Below are 25,914 nucleotides of genomic sequence, written 5' to 3'. Positions count from 1 at the left end.
ACCGGAAAAATAATTAGGTGGACAATGTCATGGTAGATCTACAGATGGTAATATTTTCCCAACGTGCCATGGTCAGACTCTCAGACCGTCTGACCCCCGGGTGACGGCGGGGAGGTGGCTAGCCAACACCTGCTGCTAATCAGGAAATAGCCCTCACATCTTCCTAATAAACTTCCTCTTACATTAATACTCGCAAACATTTGTGATCAATTAAAGCATCATGAGCATATTGCGACAGAGTTTTAATAGCCTTTGTAATCCAGGCTTAACGGGTGATTGGCAGTTGGTCAAACTTAGGTAGAAGGCAACACAATCCCGCGGGAAGGGTGGGTGTTGGTTTGTATTTGAAAGTTTGCTTCCAAAATATTTTTTTTAAATAATAATGTTGGCTCCTATTTCATTTTCGTATCTAAAAAAGTAATCAAATTACATTTTCTTCTTAATCTTAAAGCAAGTTTTTTAGAATTCAGATTTTCAGACATAAGTCCCTGTAAGTATGAAAAATATGGTAGGCCTATATGATTCTATACATACACGATTGCATGATTATTTAGATATGAGTAGATATTATTTTTCATTCAATCATTTTTTAATTGTCATTGATTTAAGCCCTTGTAATTTGAACTTTACTGTCTTTATGTGCTTGATTTATATATCATTTTGATGTTTTATCCCCCCCCCCCGTCTATTACAGGTTCTTTCACAAAGAGCAGAGGATGAAAATGGTGAGTAACGAACTTTTGCTTATTGAATAACATGAAAGTGAGTTCTGGAAAGTATGTTTTAATTTAAAAGAAAATTAGACATTGACCAACGCTGCTACTGTATAGAACATCCGAAACAGTTCAAATCTTTGGCCAACGAGGTTTGGGCAAAAGTTGTGACCAATTGGTCGAAATTTTGACCATCTGTCGGTGTTTTGATCAAGAGTTGACCATCGGTCTATTGGTGATTTGATTAATCATTTTATTAACAGTTTGTCAAAATTTCGACAAAAAAACGTCATCGACACCATCAACTCCCGCAAATATTATAGGCCTATCTAAAAAAAGCAAACCCATGAATAAAAAAATATATATATATTCACATCAGGGAGATTGGGACTGATACTGAAATCGGGTCAGCCTATGAACTGTGGCATATGACCTCAGAAGAATGGCCACCATGGGATGGGTATGCCACCTGGCAGAAGATACACATCTATTCCAGAACGAGATAGCACGCCATGTAATTTATGGAGATGAAGATGATGCCGAGATGATCATGGTGGTGATGATGAAGATGATGGTTATGTTGGTGGTGATGATGATGATGGTGGTGATGGAGATGGAAATGATGATTATGAGGATGATGATGATGAGGATGATTGATGATGAGGATGATGATGATGATAATGGTGGTGATGGAGATGGAGATGATGATGATGATGATGATGATGATAATGATGAAGATGATGGTGGTGATGGAGATGGAGATGATGATGATGAGGATGATGATGATCATGATCATGATGATGTTGATGGTGATCATGGTGATGGAGATAATGATGATGATAATTGTGATGATGATGGTGATGATGAGGAGGATGATGGTGGTGTTGGTGGTGGTGGTGATGACGACGACGATGATGATGACTGATGATGTTGATAATGTAGTGTTGATGGTTGCGTATCAAGTAAAAAGCGGGATCCTGGCAAACGCAAAAATTGTGCAAATCATCCTGACACCGAAGCGCACCCATCCTAAAATCTATATACGAGACCAGCTGAAATCGCTCGTTCCATTACCCCCCATGCCTTAAAAAAACACTGTTCCACATTGATATTATCGAATATTTCCCCCTTTCGTATTTGCGTCTCCTGGAAGTGGCGCCCGTTGTACGTGCCCACTTACCCCTCTCTAGGTCCGTTATTGTTCTTCTCAATCTTTATGGACTATAAACTCTTTGAATGTGCAAACTGGGGCCCCTCCGACGCAAATGAAAAAGACACAGAGTGGTTTGAGATGTTCGAGACCAGTCAAACTTATAGACTTGATCAAGTATCCCTTCTAGTAGTTATTGAAGAAAGGGTAAAATTGGATGAGGGTGTAAACATCTCGAGTATTTCTCCTTTGGTTACCATAGAAACAGTTTTGATTCTATCATCCAAACCTTTAGCTCTAATGGTGTTTTACCACAAAATATTTAGACAGTCTCAAAAAGCGAGAAATAACAGCTGGATATAGCTCGAAGGCAACTGAGCTCTTTTGATGGAAAACTTGAGATATGAATAAAATGATTCCAAATTAAATTAGATGACCCCCGCCCTTTCGCATCTCTTCTTCACTTCGTCGAATGTACATCCCCGGGAGTACACCGCGAGACCACAAGCTCAAAATCTTCACTGTGGACCGGGTAGAATATCGGTTCGTTTCAACATGGACCCTACCACGGTTTCAACATGTTCAAGGCACAATTCACATGACTAAAGAGTTTGTAGATTCAGATGGCTTTTATTATGGGACCCATCTTTGTGTTCTTCGTTGAACTTAAAGGTCAAGTCCACTCCAGAAAAATGTTGATTTTTATATTTTATATCTAACAAGCATAACGCTGAATATCCAAATCGGATGTAGAATAAGAAAGTTAGGACATTTCAAAGTTTCATTTATTTTTCTCACAACAGTTATATGTACAACTCACTGATATGCAAATGAAACAGTTGATTATGTCCATCCCGCACTTTTTATTTTGTTTTTCATTGTTTGAATGATACAATATTTCAATTCTTATAGAATTGACAAAATGTAAAAACTTAACTGAACCACATAATGTTAATTCCACATGTTCAGGGAGGAATAAAACTCGGTTTCACATGACAAGGGGGAGAAAATCTGAATATTTCATATTTCATTTAATAAAATACAAAAGAATTAGTGAGTGGGTCCCCTCATTTGGATACCGACCATCAGGAACTCTTGTGTGAAATTAAGCGAAATTTTGAAATGTCATAACTTTCTTATTTTACATCCGATTTTGATGAAATTTCATTGTTATACTTGTTGGATTTTTTCTTTTAATTCAAATCAACTTTTTATTGGGGTGGACTTATCCTTTAAAAGACCATGTCCAGCAGCTAGTGCCAGCCTTCAGTGCACAGTGTTGGTCGCAAAACGATAATTATTTATCTAATTCATAAATGATAATCTGCCTTGATTATGAGCCACAAATTTTCACGACTGAAGGGAATGTGAGCTTCAGAGGGCTTTTAATTATTCCAATTCATTTATTGAGATGCGGAGACCCATGTGTTCTTCGTTGAAGCATGGACCCTTTGTGGTAGGGTCCATGGTTGAAGTATGAACTTATGCAAAAACACATTATCATTCACTCAATCATTACCGATGAATCGGAGCAAAGTAATTACAATATTATTGTTTTTGGGAGAAGAGGCGAAAATCAATAAAAGGGTTATGTATTCGCGTTTATATATTCACCCATAGGCATAGGCCTATACTGGTTTAGATTTGGTGCGATCTAAGACCCTTGATTTAGGTCTTTATTTTATACAGGGAGTATTATTTTGATAAAGTAAATATTCCATGTAATCCATTAAGACATGGAGGTAAAATAATAAGGGTGCACCGTTTTGAAAACTTGTCGTTGCGCATTGCACAGAGATAAAGTGAGTGCCCCCCCCCCCCGACCTCGACCACCGATCTCAACTTCTGCTCTCAGACCAATTCACATGAAGGATAACTTTATGTATTAGCTTTATCACACTAGATACAAATGGAACTCGCACATCAGACAGATCATCTTCTCATCACCTCGTGTTAAATGCATTGACCTCTGTGTTATGATTACAGATCGTTAGCTCATTATGGGAATACCTATCGCTCCTTCTGAAGGGGCCCTTCTGTAAGGGATAGGGGCTGAACAATAAACACAGATGGCAACAGTTTCCCCTTAAAACCTGCGGATGAAAATGATTTCTAAACTTTTATTTTGTATTTGCAAATATATCTCTCGACGTTGGAAAATGCTGTAGGTCTGTCCACTCATTGGTACCGAAAAGGATCGCCGCCATAAAGATTGTTAGTCGAGAAATATCGCAGATTTGAAGTTTCGATTTATCATCTTTGTTTATCTCCTTTAAATTGTGTAAAGGGTTATGTAGGCCTAGATTTTCAAAAGCTTTGCCAAAGAATAAAGTTAGCTACATTACCCACACGTTATGCCAGAGTACCTCATGTTCAACCCTGAAATATTTCGAAGATTCGAAGGGGCCGGGATGGGGGCGGGGTGCGGCTGATCTTGACCGCCGTTCTCGAAATTAGACACACGTTCATCGCATGAAGATAAACCATTAAAGGTCAAATCCACCCCAGAAAATAAATAGATGAATAGATTTGAATAAATAGAGAAAAATCAAACTAGCATAACGCTGAAAATTTCATCAAAATCGGATGTGAAATAAAAAAAAGTTATGGAATTTTAAAGTTTCGCTTATTTTTCACAACTCAGTGACATGCAAAATGAGCCAGTCGATGATGTCCATCACTCACAATTTCTTTTGTTTTCATTGTTTGAATTATACAATTTTTCATTTTTACAGAGTTGAAAATAAGGACCAACTTGACTTAACCATATAGTATTAAACAATGCTCGCCATGAGATCGAGTAAATCTCGGAAGAAATATAGCATTGTATTTAAAAGTTAAATTTTCCGTTTCACAAGAGTCAATATTCTCCATCTATGTTTAATTTGTTGATGTATGATATCACCGTTTATTGCATATTTTTGTTATATTTATATTGTATATTTTTGTCTCTCACGTACACCAATATCTTTCGGCATCCACTTTTTATGACAGGTACCCCCCCCCCCCCTCCGTGTTTTATCATTTACGGACGAAATTTATTCTCCAAAATCTTTGTACCTTGTCCTCAGCAGATCTATGTAAAGACGTGACTTGCAAGAAGCCTCGAGGTTCTTGGTGTCAGGTCATCGAGGTAGATGGTAGCCCCAAAGCAACCTGTGTTTGCCCGAAGAACTGCGCAGGAGAAGAAGAGAATCCCGTATGCAGTGTGTTCGGCAAGCAGTACGACAACGAATGTGAGCTCCACAGATACGCATGCAAGAAGAAAAAGAATATCCCCATGGCCTTCAAGAAACCGTGTATAGGTGAGTAAGACCCACTCCACTCCAGCCAAAAGAAACGCACTTACAGACGAAATGTGGATTTTTCATTAGGGGTCTAGGGGATGGGGGGCTGACCGGTCCCCGCCCCTGGAACATTTGTCATCTCCTGTAGGCCCTAATGGCATGGAATACTAACACACTTGGTCCTCACCTTTGAACCGTGGCGGTCTTTTCTTCTTGTCTAATTTCCGGGGTGGAAAACGTCGACCCATTCTACGTCCAAGGCCAATAAGGCCTCAATACGTTTTGAGAGAAAAACATTAAGTTAAATCAGCTTCCATAATATTTCATAATACCTCATCATTGTCATTTTCATCGGACTCACTTGAATGTCTTGTCTCTATCTATCCCACAGGCGCGGCTCGAACAGTTACGTCCAATTTTTCCAACAACAGAATTTATGGCTTGCCGAAAACCTAAATTCATCGAACGCGTCAAATATTGTCATCAACAATATGGCAAACGATATGAATTGCACTAAAATCGCATGCTTAATATATTATGCATATTTGTTACTTATCTAAAGAAAAGTTGGAATAGGGATAGACGCATTTTTGGTAATTTACCATGACAACTAAACAAAGCATGGGTTAAAAAATCCGCAAAACTGCCGAGGATAAATATTTGTTCGGGAATGACCAATCGGGATATAGAATCACGAAATCATATCACCAGTAATCGATCTATCATTTCTTTTTACAGCATCCCAGGGTGTCTGTACTCCAGATGAATTCGCACAGTTCCCCTACCGTCTTCTTGAATGGTTCATGCACTTGAAGGAAAAGGACGAGTTTGGAAGGATCGATCCCAACAGACGAATCACACTGCTTGATAATGACCTGCGTCATCAGATCGCTATGGTAAGGCAACTAAATCGATGGTGTGGAAATTGCACCACAACAAACGTTTACACTGGTGTTAAATTCAAGTTATTAATCCAATACACATTGGTGTTCTAAACAAGTAATGTGTGCTACTTGAACACTAAAACGGTGTATTGCACCACTATCATCTAAGTTAACAGCAACTTTAAAAACGAGTAAATTAGTCGTTTTTAAGTGATTATTTAGCGTGTAAGAAAGGCATTAAAATGCCTTTCTTACACGCTAAATAATCACCAATGAAACATTTAATGGTGGATATCATTTACCACAAGCCCGGGACCACAAGAAAGGATCACGTTCTTAAGTCACTCTTAACTTACGAACAGCTTTAGGAAACAAACACAATGGGCCCATTTCATAAAGAGTTACAACTGTTGTAACTTTGCCATTATGACAAGTTCTATGGCAACAGGGCTCAGCAGCCAATCAAAATCAAGGTTACCATGGTAGTTACCAACAGTTGTAACTCTTTATGAAATGGGCCCCAAGTGTTTATCCATGCAATGGATACATGGGCAGGGGCGGATCCAGCTTTCGCCAATAGGGGGGGCCGAAAAATATTTTCATCAACATTTTTCTCGATTGGCCGCTATATAATCAGATTTTTTGTTGGTTTTTCAGGGGGTAGTCCTAACTAAAGACTGAAGTTTTAAGTATATGTTAGTTTTTATTGTTATAAACAAGTTAAGGTATCTCATGTGGTCTTAATATATAATGCGAGCGCGAAGCGCGAGCTCAAATTCTTTGATATTTTATATTCCTTAGACCTGAAGATTCTGAGGAGATTTTATAATCATGAAAAAAGATAAGTATCCAACTAAATACAATGCGAACGCGAAGCGCGAGTCGAAATTTTATTATAGTAACGTGAAAAGAGGATTCAATTAGGACTGTTTTTTTAGTGATAAATGAAGAGGATTACAAGTATCACCAATTAAATAATGAGAGTGCGAAGCGCAAGCTCAAAACTTTTGATATTCCGACCTGAAAACTGAACAGTCTAAGCGCGTTTTTATTTGAATAAAGAACAAAGCTGTGTGTCTCAAACAATTAAATGCGAGCGCGAAGCACGAGCTTAATTTTTTGATATACTGACATGATAAAGGAGCATTTTGACAAATTTTGGTAAGAATTTCCAAAGAGGATAGGTAACTCACAAATCAAACAATGCGAGCGCGCAGCACGAGCTGAAAATTGTGATTTATACTAACAATTTGTGTAAATCAAACAAAATAATGAAAGCTTGATGTGCGAGCTAAAATATTGTATGCAAATTGATTTCAGAACTGGATATATAAGTGCCATTTAATCCTTAAGCGAAAATTTTTATATAAAGTCTATTTTCCAATTCTTCCCTCACCTTTTTCTTGTTTCCTTTCGGGGTCGGGCCGGCCGTTACGAGGCTGTAAATTACACATCATGGGTATGCTACCTCTTTCTTACTTTTCATTCTGTTTTTCATAATTTCTATCAAGTTAAAGAGTACACTTTTTTCTGCAGGTTGTCAAAAAATAGGGGGGGCCGGGGCCGGCTCGGCCCCCTCCTGGATCCGCGCCTGCATGGGTATGGGGACCAGAATAGAATCACTCAATATTGCTATATCTAGCCAGTAATTATAATAATGAGAAATGGAAAAAAGGTGCAGGAAACTCCTGTCATGCCTGTGTGAGACATGGACTGGAGCCGCCCTCGGAAATAATTCCGTGGGACCGCCTGACACTAAAAACAGCTTTTGGAAAATGGCAAAATGTGGTTCTACGAAGACTAATAAAGATGCCTTGGACTGAAAAGTTGAGCAGTAAGCCCATAGAAAGATGACGAGGGATCGAGAGAGTAGTGGTCTAGACCACGGCAAGTCTGAATTAATACGAAAGTACAATAACAGTGAATTACATTTTCATCCACAGTGGAAGTTCAACGCTCTGGACAAGAACAATAATGGCGAGCTTGACAAGACCGAACTGTTGAAGATCCGCTACTCCCTGATGCCTCTAGAACACTGCGCCCATCCGTTCTTCACTCGATGTGCCAACCGGGAAAGGAAGGTAGTGGACGGTAGGAAACCAGACAAAAAGTCCATCACCGTCGCCGAATGGACAGAGTGCTTAGCGGTTAGTATCCTCTGACGTTGTAAAATACCCTTTTTTGCCCAGTAACGAATAGAGTAGTCATTAATATATTGTCGAATGCCTGACAAATGTCAAAGGATGCCGAAAGAGCTTTTGTCGAAAGTTATTGAACAGGAACAGTAGTTTCGTTCTAGGACGCATATGCGCATCGTCGGAAAAGTAATTCCCAAGTGAAGGGTGTTTAAACATGATATAGAAAAAAAAAACACACTCAATATTCAAATGCAGTACCCAAAGTCATACCTTTAATTGGTTAAAAAATCAAGGTCGGTTTGATTTTCATAGTTGCATGGGGTTAAATGCAATCTTTCTGCAACAGGACCCTTTGATGACTTCGACGTCATTTAGAATACCCTAAAGAGTTATGCTATACAGTCATGCCAGCGAAACTGACTGACTAAAGCAATTACCAATGGCAGACTTAAGTTAAGAATCGCTTTTGTTGGTGTGATTGTATCATACTAATTGATTTCCATGAACATGATGGAAGTGCCATGGCCGAGTGGTCGGAGGCTGCTGACTTGAAGATACTGGCCCGTATTCTGAACTCGGGTTTAAATTGTTGTGGTTTAACTATGGAGAGTCAATTGGAGCATAAATCCCTAACAGTACACATCCAATTTATTAACTCAAATGACACTCAAAATGTTCAGAATTGTCGGGGAATGATAACTGAAGTATTTTGAAGTATTTTATTCATTATGAAAGCAAAAGGAAACAAATTACTAAACATAACAAATATACAATATAAACAGAACTTTTGAATTTTTGGCTCCCCATAATTTTAGCGCGGCAGAGTTAGACCATGGTCTAAAGTAAACCTGAATTCAGAATACAGGCCACTGGGTTCTGGCAACGTACGGGACGTACATGGCATTTTATTTACATTGCTCTTCCACGTCTTTCAGATGGTGACGTTTAAGGCCGGTCCCAGACGTAAACAATCACTCATGGGGAGCGTTTCATGAAAGGACTTGAAAGAACTTTCATTCCGAAAATTCCTGTTTTATCCCCGGTTTTATCCGACTCATGCCATATTCGCGGTGCTTCTCAGCCAATCAAAATCAAGCAAATTAGTCAGATCTGACAACTTGTCGGACGAAAAATCTTCAGTTAGTGAAACGCTCTCCTGATTGATACACATCTGTAAAAAAAAAAAAACCACACACATAAACCAACGCACCCTCTCTCACACCCCCACACACTCAAAAGTAAAGGTGGTCTTTTCGTCAAGAGTAATATGCTACAGTTACACCGGTGAAACGATTCCAGACCGACCAAAGCTATTGCGTTATATACCAGTGACATACCATCGGTCGGTTTGGAGTCGGTTTCGTTTGCTGAACTGTAGCATTAAATAGGGTTGATGATTATTATTTTGAGGTGAATCTCTCTGCACCCCCTATATAGATCGAGACGGATCCAGCCACCGAGATGGGGGTCGAGTCACCACCGGCCGAGCTTCAAGAAGAAGAACTCGTAGTCGAAGAGGACGTCGAGGAGGACTTGGAGGAAGAGGAAGAGGAAGATGCACCTGGTTTGTAAACCTCTTATTTTCCCCTGTATAGTTGTCTAGGAAAGCGATACCCTGATTCGCAAGTTTTACCACCTGGCGTTTCGATATCAAAAGCATTATTAGTAGTATTATTATTATTTGAGGGCCCCTTACACTGCTTGCATCGTTATTTAGACTGAATTTGTTCCGGTATTTAAAATTATGTGGGTCTAAAGATTTCTGTGAAAAGAATATGAATATTATGAAATATGTGTACATTTGACTTCACTTTTTCACTATTATAAATAAAACGAACTATTTTTAAAAATGCGCCGAGTGCTTAGTTAGGATAGGGGCACATCATTTAGAGAACTTTTGTCAAATTTGATTCAATGTTTGGATTCATTGTATTAATTTCCTGGCATAATTATTGTAACGGCACTTTTATCTTGTTTCAGGTCTTTATATTTTGAACACTGTTAAAACCCCAAACGGTTGCATGACTGGTTCCCATTGGGACCGTGTAAAACAATGAAACCATCATTTTCATATTTATGTCTCATTCATTAACTAACTTTGCTTCTCTTTGCTTTTTTGTTCAATTTTCCTCCCTTTCAGAAGCCGCATAAGCTTTCCATAGATTGTCAACACTACCAAGAGAATAACTTCATGACAAACGTGTCCATATCCAGAGCCCTATCGCTGCCCATAATGCCTGGAAAGAATTTCATCAACATTTTTGTACGACAAGTTGTCAGATCTGACAACTGTGTTAGATTTTGATTGGCTGTAAACCGCAGTTCCTATGGAAACTGTCGGATAAAACAGGACTTGTCGGATAAAACGTCCGACGGGTTCTTTCACGAAACACTCCTATGATGAATACAATCATGTCACCATGATAAAACCAAAAATACATTTTTTTTTAATTCGATACAACTCTTCTTAGGACATGCCAGTCACAATTCCCGAAGGCAAGATAAAATATCTTCAACGGTAGGGTCAACAATCCAACACTTTATATACTGGATTATGTTTCATTTTTCTATCATGTCTTTTGAGTTTTTAAACATGACTTCATTATAATACACTGCCTTCAAAACACAGTTTTATATCGAAATTGTTAATTTGTTGGTGATCTGAATGATCATTGGAAGATATAACACATAACACTATATTCTCAATGTGCAGACACATTTCATTTTCAATCCGTAATTCGTTAAGCAGTACTTACAAAAAAGGCTTGTATAAAAAAACCTTATAGTTTTCATTGATAAAATTATGTTTATTTATAAGTGCGAGTATTTATAGTAAATTAATTCTTTGGAAATTTAGACGTAGAGATTATTAGTGGAAGCAATGTATAAAGTTTTATTTTTTGTCAATATTGCACCAAGTGTCTGCTATCAAATGGAATAATTATAATGTCCTAAGTGTGCATTCTTCTGGTCATCAATACTTCAACTAAACCACAGAGGATAAGACGCCCTTTTTAATACGAAGGTCCATGAGAATATAAGAATTACAATATTTAATTAGAAAATTCCATTGCAGAACCATTTTCCTTTAATCTAGCTACCTCTTCCTACTAAAAATATCATCAAAAGCACAACTTCTCTTTTCAAATGTCATCGTAGTCCTATCATTAGTTCATTTTCATTTCTGTAAATATGTTTGCTGCAGATACCTAATCAATTATTCATTGATGATAATTAGGCGTGTCATTTTATAGAGAAGTGTGTCATTTAATATTTAGTAAGAAAATAAAACACATTGTGGAAAAAGTATTGCTCTTTTACAAAAAAATTACGTTACCTTGTATATTTTGCTGCTGTTTTTTTGTTGTTTAGCCATTTCACTCTGATGATGATGATTATGACGACGATGATGATGTTGATGATGATGATAACGATGTCAACAGTGGCGTACCTAGGATTTTCCACAGGGGGGGGCAAAATCGGCCGCCAAAAAATTTGACAAGCAAAAAAAAAAAAAAAAAAAAGGTCTTCAAGCTCATAAAAAATTAAGGTTTTCGTACCATAAAAAAAATTGACAAGCAAAAAAAAAAAATAATTATAAAAAAAAGGTCTTCAAGCTCATCAGGGGGGCAATAAAGGTCTTCAAGCTCGTCAGGGGGGCAAAAAAGGTCTTTTAAGCTCGTCAGGGGGGGGGCAGGTATATGACTTTTGTATGGGTTGTGGCTCGTCAGGGGGGGCAGAGTGCCCCCCCTCCCCCCCCCCGTAGGTACGCTAGTGGATGTCAACGATGATGTTGATGATGACGAACACAACGACGATGACGCAGAGTGTAAAAAATGCTCACTCGCCTAGTTGGCTAGCCTTTTTTTTTGTTAAGGTTATGATCCATCCAACTTGTTTTGCCCCCTCATTTTTGGGGGGCTCATTACGCCACTGAAGATGACGATGATGATAGGGAGAGGGTGACGACGATGATGGTCATGTTTGCACCGATGATGACAATATAAAATCCTTGTGTAATATCAAGATCACAATGAATACGATGAGTGTCAATGAAACGCTTGTGCTTGTGCTTTCGGCTTAAAAGCATCCACAACAATACATAGCGATTCGATACGGAAATTTTAGATAGCAATTGTAATGATGAAGACGAGTGTAATGATAAATGTTGATGAGGATGATAGAGATGGCGATGATGATGGTGATAGTGATGATAATGATGGTATTGATGCTGGTAATGATGTTTGCGCCGATGGTGACAATCAATCCGTGTGTGTATATATATACTGTATGAAGATCACACTGAATGTGATCATTGTGAATGACGCGCAGACAGATGCTTACGGCTTAAAATCATCCACAACAATACACAGCGATTCAAAAGAGGCAATGTTAGATAACAAATGCGATGATGACGATGAAGTAGATGACGGGGCTGATGATAGATGTTGATAATTAGGATGATGGAGATGTCGATGGTGATAGTGATGGTAATGATGGTATTGATGCTAGTGGTGATGATCTTTGATGATGATGATGGAGGTGGTGATGAAGAAGATGGTGATGATGATGTTATTGATGGTGGTGATAATGATGATGATGAAGATGATGATAATTATGGTGACCCAAGGGAAAGTCCAGGAATGCGTTGAAGATAAGTCATATATATATATATATATATAAAATTGTTGGTTCAATTCGAGTTTAACATGTTTAAGTGACACTTTATCAACAACTTTAAACGTTTATGTTTTAAACACATCACATTAAAGACAAATAGTTAATCACATAGATTTTGTAAATCATTTATTAGAAATATACAAACATGAAAAACACAGTACATAATTATTGCATTCCACGAGGAATTTATGAAAATTGATTTAAAAATCAATTAACAATACTATAACATAAATATCGTTTAGACCTACCAACATTTTATTGCGGCCTTCATTGAGATGGGAAAATATATTCACTATATACATATTCAAAATATATTACAACACTGATATTAGATTTGTAAATTCCGACATCGTTGTCAGTTAACACACTCGATCAAGAGAAATATTGCTTATTTAAACATTTCAACTTCATCAAGTTATTTAAGAAATCAGTAATCCTAACGAATCTCCATTAGGCCACAGACACACGAACGAAATCGACCCCATACCGATCACACATATTACGTTATTTCCAATTACATACAATCGGTCGGTTTGGAATCGGTTTCGTTGGTGGGTCTGTAGCATAAAACATGACTACGTTTCAGTGAAATTACAATTTAAGATTGAAACCATTTAACGTGGTAATAAGCACCCTGGCGATACCAAATTAGTCTTTCGGTTTATTTACATCTATTTACATCTTTCTTATGTACTGAAACACTGACATTTTGAAGTTGATCGTAAAAAAGGGATACAAATAAAAATAACCATTAAAATTAGTTTAAAGATGAATGGAAGGGGAGTCAACGATATATAGACTGATATTTTGGCAGCACATACATCATTGCATAACACCAACTTAGAAGTATATATTTCAAATTTCTAGTAAGCTAATGATATAGTTTTGGGCCCTGCTATAAGGCCCTACCAATTGATACGAGTGTGGTCTATTTTTTTACAAGCATCGAATAAAAAAAGCGATTCTGAAAGACTTCCAAGTACCAACCCTAGTCTGCTGTGCAAACCCTTCACTCGAGTTAAGGGTCTGAATGTGCAGCCTACTCATGCCTTGTGTACTCAAGGCCCTCTTCATGCATGCGCTCAGGAATTGAAACAGCGAATTTTTTATGTGCTGATCAAATTAAGTTTCAATCAGGTTCTGTGCCTGCAGATTAAACCAACCCTACTTTTGTCTTCCCATTTCACTAAAGGCAAGCATCAAATAATTGTGAACATTTTTTTTGCTTCATAAAATTGTTCGATCATCATCTACATGTATTTCGAATAATAAATAAAATAGCGTCATTATGATGATTATAACAATTATTTAGTGCAAGAACAATAATGACTGGAAAATCCATGATAATAAGACAAGGCACGAATATACTGTAGTACTTCCATATATTTTCAAGAATCTTTCGTTGCAATCATATTTGAATATGAGTGTTTTTCAGTACTTGTTTATTTCTCTTTCATATATTAACGCTGGAGATGGGAAGAATAATTAAGGCGTATGCCTACCTAGTCCTCCAAGCCCCGGTATGAAGAATCAAAGAAAAATATGTCTTTAAATCTGTCTACTAGTATCTATACTTGCTATTGAAAGATTTGTAGCCGCATTATAGTTAAAACTACGCATGCGCAGAGAGCAAGAATGCTGACCCCTTCCTTCGAAGCACTTGACCCATCATTCCCATCATCGGAGGTCATGTTTCCTTCCGTTGTCGGGCCAGGTGACGCGACAATGGCCATCTCTTCGCATTTCAGCCACCGGGTCGAACGCTGCGGATAATCGGTTGCGACCTTGAAGTTGTTGTCGTCGAACCGGCGGTATTCTCCATCCGTGAAGAAGTAGGTCAGTTTGTTTTCGAACTGGAAGGCTGCGTCGACCTTGGTGCCGATTCCGTTCCAGATGGATAATGGTTTCGGGTATCCGGGATCGACCGAGGATGTCCGGAAGTTGTACCGGTAATAGTTCGCACCTGCAGAGATGAGAGAATATTAAAATTATTTTGTATTAAAGTGATGTTAACCAAACCATGATTCTGAAATTCGAGGTTTTTATCTACATGTTTTTTTCTCTCTTCTATAGGTCATGGTTTTGTTTTATCCAGCTTTGTTTCAAAAAGTTTGAGAGTTGTGAAAATTTCTGTAAAATGTGTTATGTTGTGTAAAGTTACATAAATTTTCAAAAAAGAAATGTGCAAAAGTTTTAAATTAACTCATTGAAATCCGATGGTTAAATAGTGTACTAAATATTTTTTAATGAATCATAATTTTCACTCACCTTTAACAAAATAAGTCATTCCATTTCCACTCCATACAAAGGCTGCGTCTATATCATCGGGTATTCCACCTCCAAATCCGACTCGGATCCTATTTGGATATCCGCGGTCCATTTGTAAATCCGTAAACCGCCAATACAATGATCCCTGATACACAGAATTAAGGCACATGAAAGAAATATAACGGTTTTCCACTAAGAATTTATGTACAGTACACACAATATGACTTTTACAGTTATAATAAAACACAAAACAAAAACAAGAAAAGCCAGGAATTTTTAATAACTTCGTTGTTTTTTATGTTTTTTTTTTTTTTTGGGGGGGTGTACGATCTGGATTTTTTTTTATTCGCACAGCGGGCTAAACGTTAAGAAGTGTGAAGGTCTGTTTTGTCGATGAAAGTTAAGGCCAAAGGAAACGATTTTTAAGTAAATATTTATAAATATTTCATAGTGAATATAGAAATCACACATAGATGATTCACCTGTGACTCTATAATATAGAGGTTGACTTTTAAAAAGTGAAACGGCGTCCAGGTAGGTGATCTGCTGTGATAGTAAGTACTTCTAGAGTATAAAACCCGGGAATCAGATTTGGTAATTCTCGGGTAATTTTGCAGTGTGAGATGGTATCTAGTGTAACTACCGGATGAAATCCCAGGTTGTAAAGTATCATATGAAAAACCTTAACTTTACCATACCCCGCGCCATGCGTGAAAATAATCAGATAAAGCCTTGCGATATTTTGCTGCAGAAGTACAAATAAAAAAAGCACCAAAGAACTCATTCACCCCGTAAATGGTAAAAACAAAACGCATCGATACACTAAGCTTTTAAAATATGAGGCTAACAGTTCCCTTGCAAAGTAATATCGGTATCAATCCACACCTTGAAGAAATAAGTTTTTCCGGTGTTCTCGTAATAGAAGGCAGCATCTAGATTCGTTGGAAGACCTCGGAAGACGCTTGATATAGGCTCGGGATCAGTCACCAACCCGTAAATATCCATCAAAAATGCGTGAGTGTCTGCAAAATAAAAGATATTTTACAGGTTAATCATGGCAATATTGATGGTAGCAAATCATAGAAAAATAAAAAAACATACTTATAATATTCGCGAACCCATAATGACCCAGATGTATGGACTTAGGTCCAATGGACAAGACCATCATACCATCAATAGTGAATGAAATCCAGAATCTATCTATAGGCCTGTCTTATTATATACCCGGAGATTCAATGTTACTGAAATATCATTTACAGAAATATAATTCTAATTCTAAATCTTTCCCTAACTACAATCATGACAAAACTAATTTCTGAATATCTTGTCAAAAAATATACAAAAATAAGATTTTGGGATTTAAAAGGTTTTTTGCTCGCTCGCTTTGATCGCTCGCAGCTTCTTGAATATTTTACCCCATACCCCAGTCTGATCCCCTTCAAAATGTTTGGCTCATTACACTACTGCGTCAGACCATGGTCATATCATCGAAATCGACACCGAACCGACTGATGGTATGTAATTGGAAATAACGTAATAACTTTTGTCGGTCTGGGCTCCGTAACACAAAGGTTTGCAATCAATCGCTAAATACAATAACAAATCAAGATCATCGTTGCATGCGCACTCTTTTTGAAATACTGACCGGGAACCAATCAGCGCGGTTCTTTCATATTTACAATTCATCGCAAACCTTTGCCAGTTTCGCCGGTGAGGACTGTGGCATAAGCGAGTTTTCGAATTGCAACGGGAACGGATTCTAAAACATAGTCAATCTATTGGAAATACCCGTCAAATCACAGCGGACAGCTTAGAGGTCTTTGTCGAAAATTGGCGAACCGGGACAGCTGATTGTCGTAAGATTCTGTGCTGACGAAAAAAAAATTGCAAATGTAGTTTGTCCAGATTCCAGGATAAAATTGCTGTTTTGATTCGCCGATTTTCGACAAAGTCTGCTTTCTCATGAAGGACTTTTGACAATAGATTTTCAATGTTGTAGCATCTGTCCCCGTCGCAATTACGAAAAATCCCTATTAATGCACCGTGTCTTGAATGATCTTACCGTTGAACATAAAAGATCCAGCAGAAAGAGTTTGAGCAGCCGCGACAAAGTTAGCAACACAGCTCCCTGTGGCTTTGGGTCCTTCTGTTCCTTTTACTTCCGGTGTGCCAGAGTTTGCACCTGAATATTGATCATCACAAAATTGATTGATTACAAAATAAATTGATCACAAGAGTGATTAATCACAAAATCAATTGACCATAATTTTTCACCCTTTTTTTAAATCACAAATTGATTTTGTGGACGAAAGCCAAAACAATTTTTTTAAATTCAAATGGGTGTCCACCCACAGATTCGCTAGTCATTAAGACATTCATAAGGGCCATTTGTCATAATGTATGTAAAATAAAATGCCCACCGTAATAAGGGTCATTATTCTTAGAAGTCGTTTTCCTATAACAGAAGAGGGTTGCTATAGTCATAACACGAAACAGGGATGGTTAGGGTCTATGGGTGAAAAGGACATTATTCAGCAGGAGAGCGTTCTATGAAAGGACTTGTCGGGATTTTTATCCGACAAGTCCCATTTTATCCGACAGTTGGCTCTCAGCCATTCAAAATCTATATAGGAAAGTTGTTCAGATCCGACAACTTGTCAGACAAAAAATTAATTCACTATAAAACGGGCAACTTTTCATAATGGAATAAAAGAGGCCATTAATTATAAGGGGTTAAAATAAGGTGGATATTCATATCTAAAGAAGATATCTAGTCATAATTCTATCAAATCTATGAAAGGGTTACTTTCCACCCCCTTAGAACTACTCAGACAATCTGTAAGAGTCGAGTTCAGTGAATACTATTAAAATCATAATGAAAAGTGTTAGTAGTTGAATATGATGACGCTTTTCAATCTCACCAGATTATATGGACTTTGGCCAAGTGAAAGCCCATGCAGTGTCGAACCATTTGGCAACAATTAGATGAATTTATGATTAATAATTAGAATCACATATATCATTTGGTCATCTGCCTTTGAAAAAATTCAAACATCAATTTTCATAATCAATGAGATGAAATAAATCCACCAGAATAAGCAATTGTTCATGAACCAAAACCGGTTAGTTGCATACAAATACGATGATGATTCACGAATAACCGGACAGATCAATAACCGGGTTGGAAATTACTAACCGTAGAGGGCCTGTATCCCAGCGATGTCATCTCTGTGTAGCTTTGCATTCGGCACGTATCCGCGGTAGATAGCGGCCATGATGGCATCGGGAGAGTTGGAGTGGCCGAGACCGAAACTGTGACCAAATTCATGAACTGCGACCTGGAAGAGGTTGGTGCCTGTACGTGGGAAGGATATGATGAAAAATGAAACCAGTCTCCGTTTCCTCTGACTTATATAGAGCATTCATCGATCGTTTCCCAATGAATAAACCGGAAGTGAACTTGGAGTACCATGTTTCCGCTAAGACTTTGTCTCGGAGATTACTAAAAATCTTTATCTAAACTTTCAAAATTATAATGGCAACGGTATCTTTGAATCGATCGGCCATGCCAATTTAAACATTCAATTGATTCATACAGAAATCATAAGCAATTTATTTGGACAAATGAAACATAGACCTATTTAGGCCATAAGTATCAAATTTGTTTCGAAATGATCAATTACGTTATCCTTTCCTATCACGTTAAGGTTTCAGAATCTTAGGCGGATAAAAAGTATAATCAGTCATTTAGTATAATACAATGAAAAAATATTGATCGTCATCATTCTAAGTTTATTACATATTTGCTCTCTGAAATCAAGCTTTTTCTCACAGAACCAGGGCCGTTTCATAAAGCTGTTCGTTAGTTAAGAGTGACTTTAAGAACGACTGTTGATCCTTTCTTGTGGTAAATGATATTCACCATTAAATGTTCATTGGTGATCATTTAGCGTGTTTAGAGGGTAAGAAAGGTTCACCAGCCGTTCGTAAAGTCGCTCATAACTTACGAACAGTTTTATGAAACGCCCACCATACTTTATATTATCTAGTTCATGTTGATGTTCTTGCTGTTTTTTTTTACATCCACAAGAGAGCAACTTGTCGGTGCATCATTACGCCAGCGTCAATAATAATATCAAAGAATCTAGTCTACAATGTTCCTTTCGTATGCTTGGCTGACGAATTAAAAAAAAAATGCGTTTCTTGTGTTTTGCTCTCTACGTCACTCACCTAAATCAGTGTTTTCGGTGTACCTCTCATCCTCGTCGAAATGGGCATCGCCGGAGATGCTGTACCTGCGATCGGTTGTGGGGAAGAACGCATGCGCCAAGACATTCCCGGGGCCGTCGAAGGGATTGCCGTCCCCGTGATCGCCCCTGGTGAACTTGATGACGAGGTCGGCATCGCCGGATTGCACCTCGCGAAAGGTCAGCTGGGATGCGTCGGACCAATGCTGCAATGAATGAAAGCGAAAACAAAAAGGTACGGCGTAAAACTCTATTCTTTATTAATTCAAATTGCTGGACGCAATTACACCGACGAAGTCGACCCCAAACCGACAGATGGTACGCCATGGGGAGGGTGGGGGGGGGGGGGGGCTATTATAGCCCCCTCTGCCCTGGCGCCGCCTTGTATAGGCAATCTTTCGAAAAGAAAACTGTAAACGAAGGACCAGGATGTCCTCCCAAAGACCTCTGTTTCTGGGCCATCATAGGAAATGAGTAATATACTGGGTCTTACCATGACTAATATAATCATTAAACATTATAAGGAGATGAAAACTTTGCTTTCGCTTTGATCTTGAGAATGAAACTGTAATAAAACCGAACGGCAAAATTCCCACCATATACTCGAAATACTCGCAGTATAGCTTTTATCTAAATCATTAATTTGTAAAAGTTTCAGCCCCGCCCCACTTCTGTCAATGATAAATGTATACAAAGACATGACGAATACCATCTCATTTAGATTTTTTTTTGCATGATCAGCCTTCCCCCCGCACTTTCGAAACTCGCGAAAAGTCGCGAGGCCCCTGTAAAAGAAAACGACGAAATTATAAAGAACTATATACTTCTTCGGGCAAATATTCCACACTGATATAGGTTTTGAAAGTAACACACTATTACGATGATTTTTTTAATAAATTCTCGTAAGGAATTTTTTTTTTATTAGGTCAATGTGTTAACCTAACGTGACGTCCATGACCATGCTCCATAATAATTGTTTTAGCTGTTATTTGAGGAAGTCGTTCCTTTCTCTTTCACTTTATCATAACAACAAAGGCATTCATGTTTTTTTTTAAAGCTTATAGACCTACACTTAAAAAAAATAACTCATCATTATTATGGTCAGCTTGGAGAAATGATAGGCACAAAGACCCGTAAATCAATTGCTTCCGCATTGTTCTCAATCATATTAGCCTGTTCTGGGGGGGGGGGGGCGTTTCATGAAAGGACTTGTCGGACGTTTTATCCGACAAGTCCCATTTTATCCGACAGTTACCATAGTAACAGTACCTCTAAGCCAATCAACATCAGAGAGAGATGTCAGATCTGACAACTTGTCGGATGAAAATGTTGATGAAACACTCCCCAGATCATAAACTTAATATTAGATGAGTTATTTTTCACTTTGGACAAAACTGTTATGAAGCATTGGCTGTATAAGTGGGGGTGGGGTAACGGGTAATAGGGATTAATTGTTGTTCAATCTTAAAGGGTCCTAAAGAGGTTGGTTATCCTACAGGTGTTTATCCGGGGGCGGGGTGTCCGGATTCGATTGTAACAGAGCACAGAGCTCCATTCACTAACCTTGAGTGCTCTGGCAATGATCGCTTGTACACGTTGCCTCGTTAGATCCGGTGTAGTGTTCTCCAGTTTCCATGTCAGGTCTTTCTTGTACCACTTGTTGTCGGATAGTGCGTAGCGTCGTGCTCGGTTTATGGCTTGGGAACCGGTGTTATCCGGCAAACCGCACCGGGGCATTTGCATCAATCTTTGCACGTTTGCGTCGATAATTCCTGTGTGATGAAAGAAACAATTACGGTTTTGTGTCGCAGGGTTCTATTTCATTTGCTCAGGCGACATTTGCTCCGCAGTAAATTCAACACACTAATGGAATGACCAACTTTGACCCCTGGATTTCAGGTGCTAATTTTCGATTGCTTTGAAATTAAAATTAGCTAAAGAAAATAGATCTAAAACTGTCTAAAATTTTAAGAAAAAAACAAAATACTTGTGATTCATTATTAAACGTAAAATCTGAGGGTGACTTTATTGATGGACTGAAGTTCCTTGCAGAGTCCCCTTGATAGCAAATATTCTACGAGTATATACAGTCGCTTTCGCTTCTCAAAGGCTTTTTTACCAGAGAGAGAGAGAGAAAGAGAGAGAGAGAGAGAGAACAATAACGCCCCTGCCCCCGTGTGGCACCGCTCTCATTTCCGAGTGTCGGATAGATGCAACTATGGTGACTATACTCAGACATGCACTATAAATATGAATTGAATTATTATCATACATTTATATTTTGCTTTCGGTACTAATGTTGAAACTATGTTGAAACTGATAACGGTGATCTTTATACATTCCGAAAATACATTATATTAATTTGAAACAATTTCATTTTCATATTCATTGAACAATACTTATGGTACCTTCCAGAAAAGCATCACTTTCGAACATTTAGAAATAATAGGATACCACATGCAGAGTTAAATGCCCACTTTAACTTAACGTAGTCATGTTGAGTCTGTTTAAGTTGTTTGAAGAAAGAAAGAGTTTACATGTATGTTTATCATTTCCTATGTCTTGGAGAATTATTGTACCCGTGTCGTCGCGTCCGTATAATGATTTGCTTTACATGCTTTAAGCGGTTCAAGGGTGAAATGCGCAGTAAGCTAAGGGCGGTAAATATTATATGTATATATATTTTTTTTTCTTCCGGTATAAGTGTTGAATCTGATAACTATGATCTTTATATTCCGAAAATACATTACATTAATTTCGAACACTTAGAACTGATAGGACACCACAGAATACATATAGCTATTTTTTAAATACCCCTCACTGCAATAATAGTTGCAAAAAATATATCCATTGCCCATAATCCATCCGAAATTAAATGGATATAGCTTTAAAAAGGTTTCTGTACGTCATTAATAAAGCAACAAACAAAATAATCTACCATTATACCAACCTGTTTCGTTTAGTCCATTTATTCTCTGAAATAGCCTAATAGCATCATTGAGAGAACTCTGACTTCTAAGATGGCCACTCGACAGATCATTTGATGCGAAATAGTTGTATTTAGAAAGATAAGTCTGAAGAGAGAGAAAGAGAGGGAGATTAAAAAATGTATATATATTCACATTGGAGACATTAAGGGGAGGTCCACAGGACCCCTTTTCATGAAAACTACCATTACGGTAACTTTTCCTTGCAATGGTAATACTTGCAAGTAACTTGATTTTGATTGGCTGTTGATCATCGTTACCATGGTAGTTACCATTGGGTGGCAAAGTTACCATAATATTAACTTGTATGCAACGGGCCCCAGGAAGGTACGGATGAATGCCCTTCATGATGATAATTTTCCAGTAATAAAAAAAATGAAATCGGGTGATAACGGCGGAAAGGAGGTAGAAAAAAGGAAAATAGGGAGTAGTGTAACTAATTGATATCTCTTTTTATTATTGACAAGTGAAAATTAAAAAAATCAAAGACCCCGTTCAGGTCACTTTGCCCCCTTTTCAAACTGTCTTAACCTTCAGCCACACAAAGAAAAAGTGTCAACAATTTTTTTTACCGAGGAAAATTGATTTAACATTTCATCTCTCTTTTTATACATGAGATTATGTAAGGTCATATTTCATGTTGTTTAAAGTGAGGCTTTCTTCTTCTTTAAATTCACTAGATTTAGTCGGTATAAAAAAATGGAATCAACTTCCAACTTCCCTAAAAGATTGCTCAACTGTATCCCGTTTTAAAAAAAATGTGTAGGGCCTATACTTAATGGAAAATCTATAAAATTACCAGGGTTTGTGTGTGTGTGCGCGCGCATGTGGGTGTGTCTGCATTTATATCTGCTGCCATAAAGTTTGTTTGTATTTTGTTAGTTTTCTGTTTCTAATTGTAAATTTTGTCAAAGCTAAAGCAGTTTGCCTTTTAATGGTCCTAGTCATATTTTGTACTATTTATTGCATAATTATGTTCACTGCATGATTTGTATATACATATTTTTATGGTTGAATAAATTGAATTGAAATTGAAAATTTAATCAACAATTAGGTAAACTAACCACTATTTTCTACTACTTTAATTAATAAAAAAATATATATTCCAAAATATTATCTCTATGTTCCTAAAAAAAAAATGGTGTTGATTTCAGTGAAAAGATGATAAGATAGAGGCCTAAGTATATCAGAAAACAATAATGATAATTATAATTTATAATGTCTAGATAAATGAATGCACAATAGATTGAAGAAAGAAAAAAGGTTTAGCAAACAAACAAACGAACTTACCAATACTTCATTAGTTCCAAGCGAATGGACGTAAGCGATGCACGCCATGGCATAGATGAACAAAATATTAAATTCCATATTTTTCTGTTTTCCACTCCTTAAAAGTTTTCTTTCAAAGTATCAAAGACAATAAATCAGGCGCGAACGTAAATACACACACTGCACTGCTTCGTTAAGTAAGGCTTCATTAAAAAAATGAAGTTCAAAATTGAGACAGCAAACGCTGGTCTAAAAGACTGGAAAATGATAATCTGTTAATTATGACAGTTTAGTAATTGAAAGTGTGAAGAATACTGGTTGTACACGCCGAATGTTGGCGCGTTTTTATAATCTCAGGTACCAGCCAGCGAACTTAGTTGGCGGACGCGGCGTCCTACGCACGTCGAGTTTTCCGCGAAAGGAAGGCTTTCCGCAGTGACTCGCCCCATCATCTGACTCTAAGGATTAAGATGACATTGGTCAATAACCAAGGAAAAAAATAATCAAAAGTAGGATAACCCATATTTGAATGATTCATCGATGATGTTTTACGTGTCTAGTCATTCTATTGGTATCCACAATGATATTGATATTATTTTTATAAGTGTCACCAAATTTGGTATTAATTTTTCTCATTCATTAACCTGACCTGGGCCTATGTCACTTAGGTTGTTATCGAATGTAGATTTAAAAGAACAATTAACATGCTTAAAGCGATAGTGCACTCTTCGGTCCTACAAAAATCGCAAACAGCAGAAAATAATAATCAATTGCCCTGTGTTTAAAACGTACTACATGAAAACGTATATGTACCCTTTGAGCAAGAAGGGGTAACAATATTGTATAGATGCATATTTTTTATGGGTCGATTCCGTCAACACCTTTTGTCCCAAAATCAGAATTATCAGATTTATGTATTTTAAGTTGTGCATGAATTATGTTACTTCAGTACTCTCGCATGTCACGTGACAGAGAAAACACAATCCATGTCATCAAAAGTCTTTGTGATGCTTAGGGGTAACCTTTCCTGATTATCAAATGAATTGATATAAACTTATATTTAGGGAACCGCCCTGATACTTTAATTGAGGGGGGGGGGGTAACCAATTTTAAAGTGAAGTCATTTATTTTCAATTGAATATTCGTAATAATATACGACACGACCCTACCTCTTTGTCATTTTTTAATCTTCCCTCCTTATTTGTTCTACCCCCACCCCCAATTTTCGCTAATTGAAAAATCTGTTCCATGACATTTTCTCCGGCGACAATTGCTCCGCTGTAAATTCAAAACACTAATGGAATAACCAACTTCAACCCAGGACTTTAACACTATACCCTGCCCTAAACCTAACATAAAACCCTATTGCAACCCTAACCCTATATCTGAGACGAAATAAAGCTCGGAGCAATAACTGTCGCCGGAGCAAACAATCGTGTCACCGGAAAGGCACAAGGAATGGTCACCCCTCTCCCAATGTTGCACCGCCCATGTGTACATTGAGATAGCCCTTTGATATTACAAAGGAGGAAAAGAGGTTACTCAAAACAGGATACTGAGAAGGAAAATGGAGTCGAAAGAAACAGAGGGAGGTAGGGTATTAATTACATGGATATGGAGAAGAGATCAACTGGTAATGATAACAATAAATTACAAAATGACGCCCCCCCCAAAAAAAAAAAGTATCGGTAGATGCAGAGTGCAAGAAAAGGCAATCGATCAATGTAGTCAAAATAGACCTCACATTAATTAGCTAATTTCAAGCCGAAATCATAATACAAAGCGATGAAAATGACTCTGTGTACTTTATATATGGACAGACGCCAAACGCACTGTTACATGTACACGTTTAGTGGTTATCATGCCTTTCAAATTGATTTATTTCATTAATAAATTATATTTCATTAATTTATTTTTGGACGTTACATGATAATTACAACTACATCAACGCCTATATGTTTATAATAGATTATCATTTTTCATTGACAAACTTTGTGATAATATTCATACATTCTTATGCATAGACTCAGGGGCGGATTCAAGAAGTCGGAACAAATGAGGCACTGAAAAGGCAAACTTTATGCTGCACATAAAACAAAAGGTAAGGGGTGTTCTAACCACAAAGATCGCAATTTCCTGAAACAGAACAAGACAAAAAGATAGGAAGGAAGAAGACCCCTTACAAAAATATATATATAAATCACTTCGGTGGAGCGCTTAACACCAAAGAGGGGGCATAAATCAAAGTGTTGCCGTCCTCCTCCCCATGGATTTGCGCCTTAAGAGCACTT

The 25,914-nt window shown here is 37.6% G+C and overlaps 2 protein-coding genes across 2 annotated transcripts; one reads left to right on the top strand and one right to left on the bottom strand.

The window, feature by feature from the left end:
- The first annotated feature begins 29 nt into the window (after nt 1-29).
- LOC129281426 (SPARC-like) lies at nt 30-11,503 on the top strand. The gene is made up of 7 exons (XM_064113471.1): nt 30-47; nt 695-725; nt 4,938-5,168; nt 5,889-6,046; nt 7,978-8,181; nt 9,610-9,736; nt 10,313-11,503. The coding sequence occupies exons 1-7, from the start codon at nt 30-32 to the stop codon at nt 10,321-10,323; spliced, it is 780 nt and encodes a 259-aa protein (XP_063969541.1). The 3' UTR covers nt 10,324-11,503.
- A 1,458-nt stretch (nt 11,504-12,961) lies between these two features.
- LOC129281158 (matrix metalloproteinase-14-like) lies at nt 12,962-23,943 on the bottom strand. Its single transcript, XM_054917100.2, has 10 exons — nt 23,645-23,943; nt 22,318-22,441; nt 20,931-21,139; nt 19,351-19,573; nt 18,317-18,475; nt 17,183-17,302; nt 16,006-16,142; nt 15,121-15,265; nt 14,021-14,815; nt 12,962-13,845 (listed from the first exon to the last, which is right to left on the bottom strand). Exons 1-9 carry the CDS (start codon nt 23,720-23,722, stop codon nt 14,430-14,432), a joined length of 1,581 nt encoding a protein of 526 aa, XP_054773075.2. The 5' UTR covers nt 23,723-23,943; the 3' UTR covers nt 12,962-13,845; nt 14,021-14,429.
- Between the last annotated feature and the right edge of the window lie 1,971 nt (nt 23,944-25,914).

Source organism: Lytechinus pictus, chromosome 18 (genome assembly GCF_037042905.1).
Source record: "Lytechinus pictus isolate F3 Inbred chromosome 18, Lp3.0, whole genome shotgun sequence".
In the NCBI taxonomy this organism is placed as follows: domain Eukaryota; kingdom Metazoa; phylum Echinodermata; class Echinoidea; order Temnopleuroida; family Toxopneustidae; genus Lytechinus; species Lytechinus pictus.
Note: the sequence above shows the minus strand (reverse complement) of the source record. Positions and strands in the feature narration are given on the sequence as shown.

Bases quoted from the DNA above. Each gene is read 5' to 3' on its own strand.
- LOC129281426 (XM_064113471.1), top strand. The intron at 726-4,937 runs GTGAGTAACGAA...TGTCCTCAGCAG, and splicing joins AAGAGCAGAGGATGAAAATG to ATCTATGTAAAGACGTGACT. The intron at 5,169-5,888 runs GTGAGTAAGACC...TTCTTTTTACAG, and splicing joins CTTCAAGAAACCGTGTATAG to CATCCCAGGGTGTCTGTACT.
- LOC129281158 (XM_054917100.2), bottom strand. From the start codon at position 23,722: ATGGAATTTAATATTTTGTTCATCTATGCCATGGCGTGCATCGCTTAC. The intron at 15,266-16,005 runs GTGTGGATTGAT...TCTGTGTATCAG, and splicing joins GAAAAACTTATTTCTTCAAG to GGATCATTGTATTGGCGGTT. The intron at 14,816-15,120 runs GTGAGTGAAAAT...TCATCTCTGCAG, and splicing joins AATGACTTATTTTGTTAAAG to GTGCGAACTATTACCGGTAC.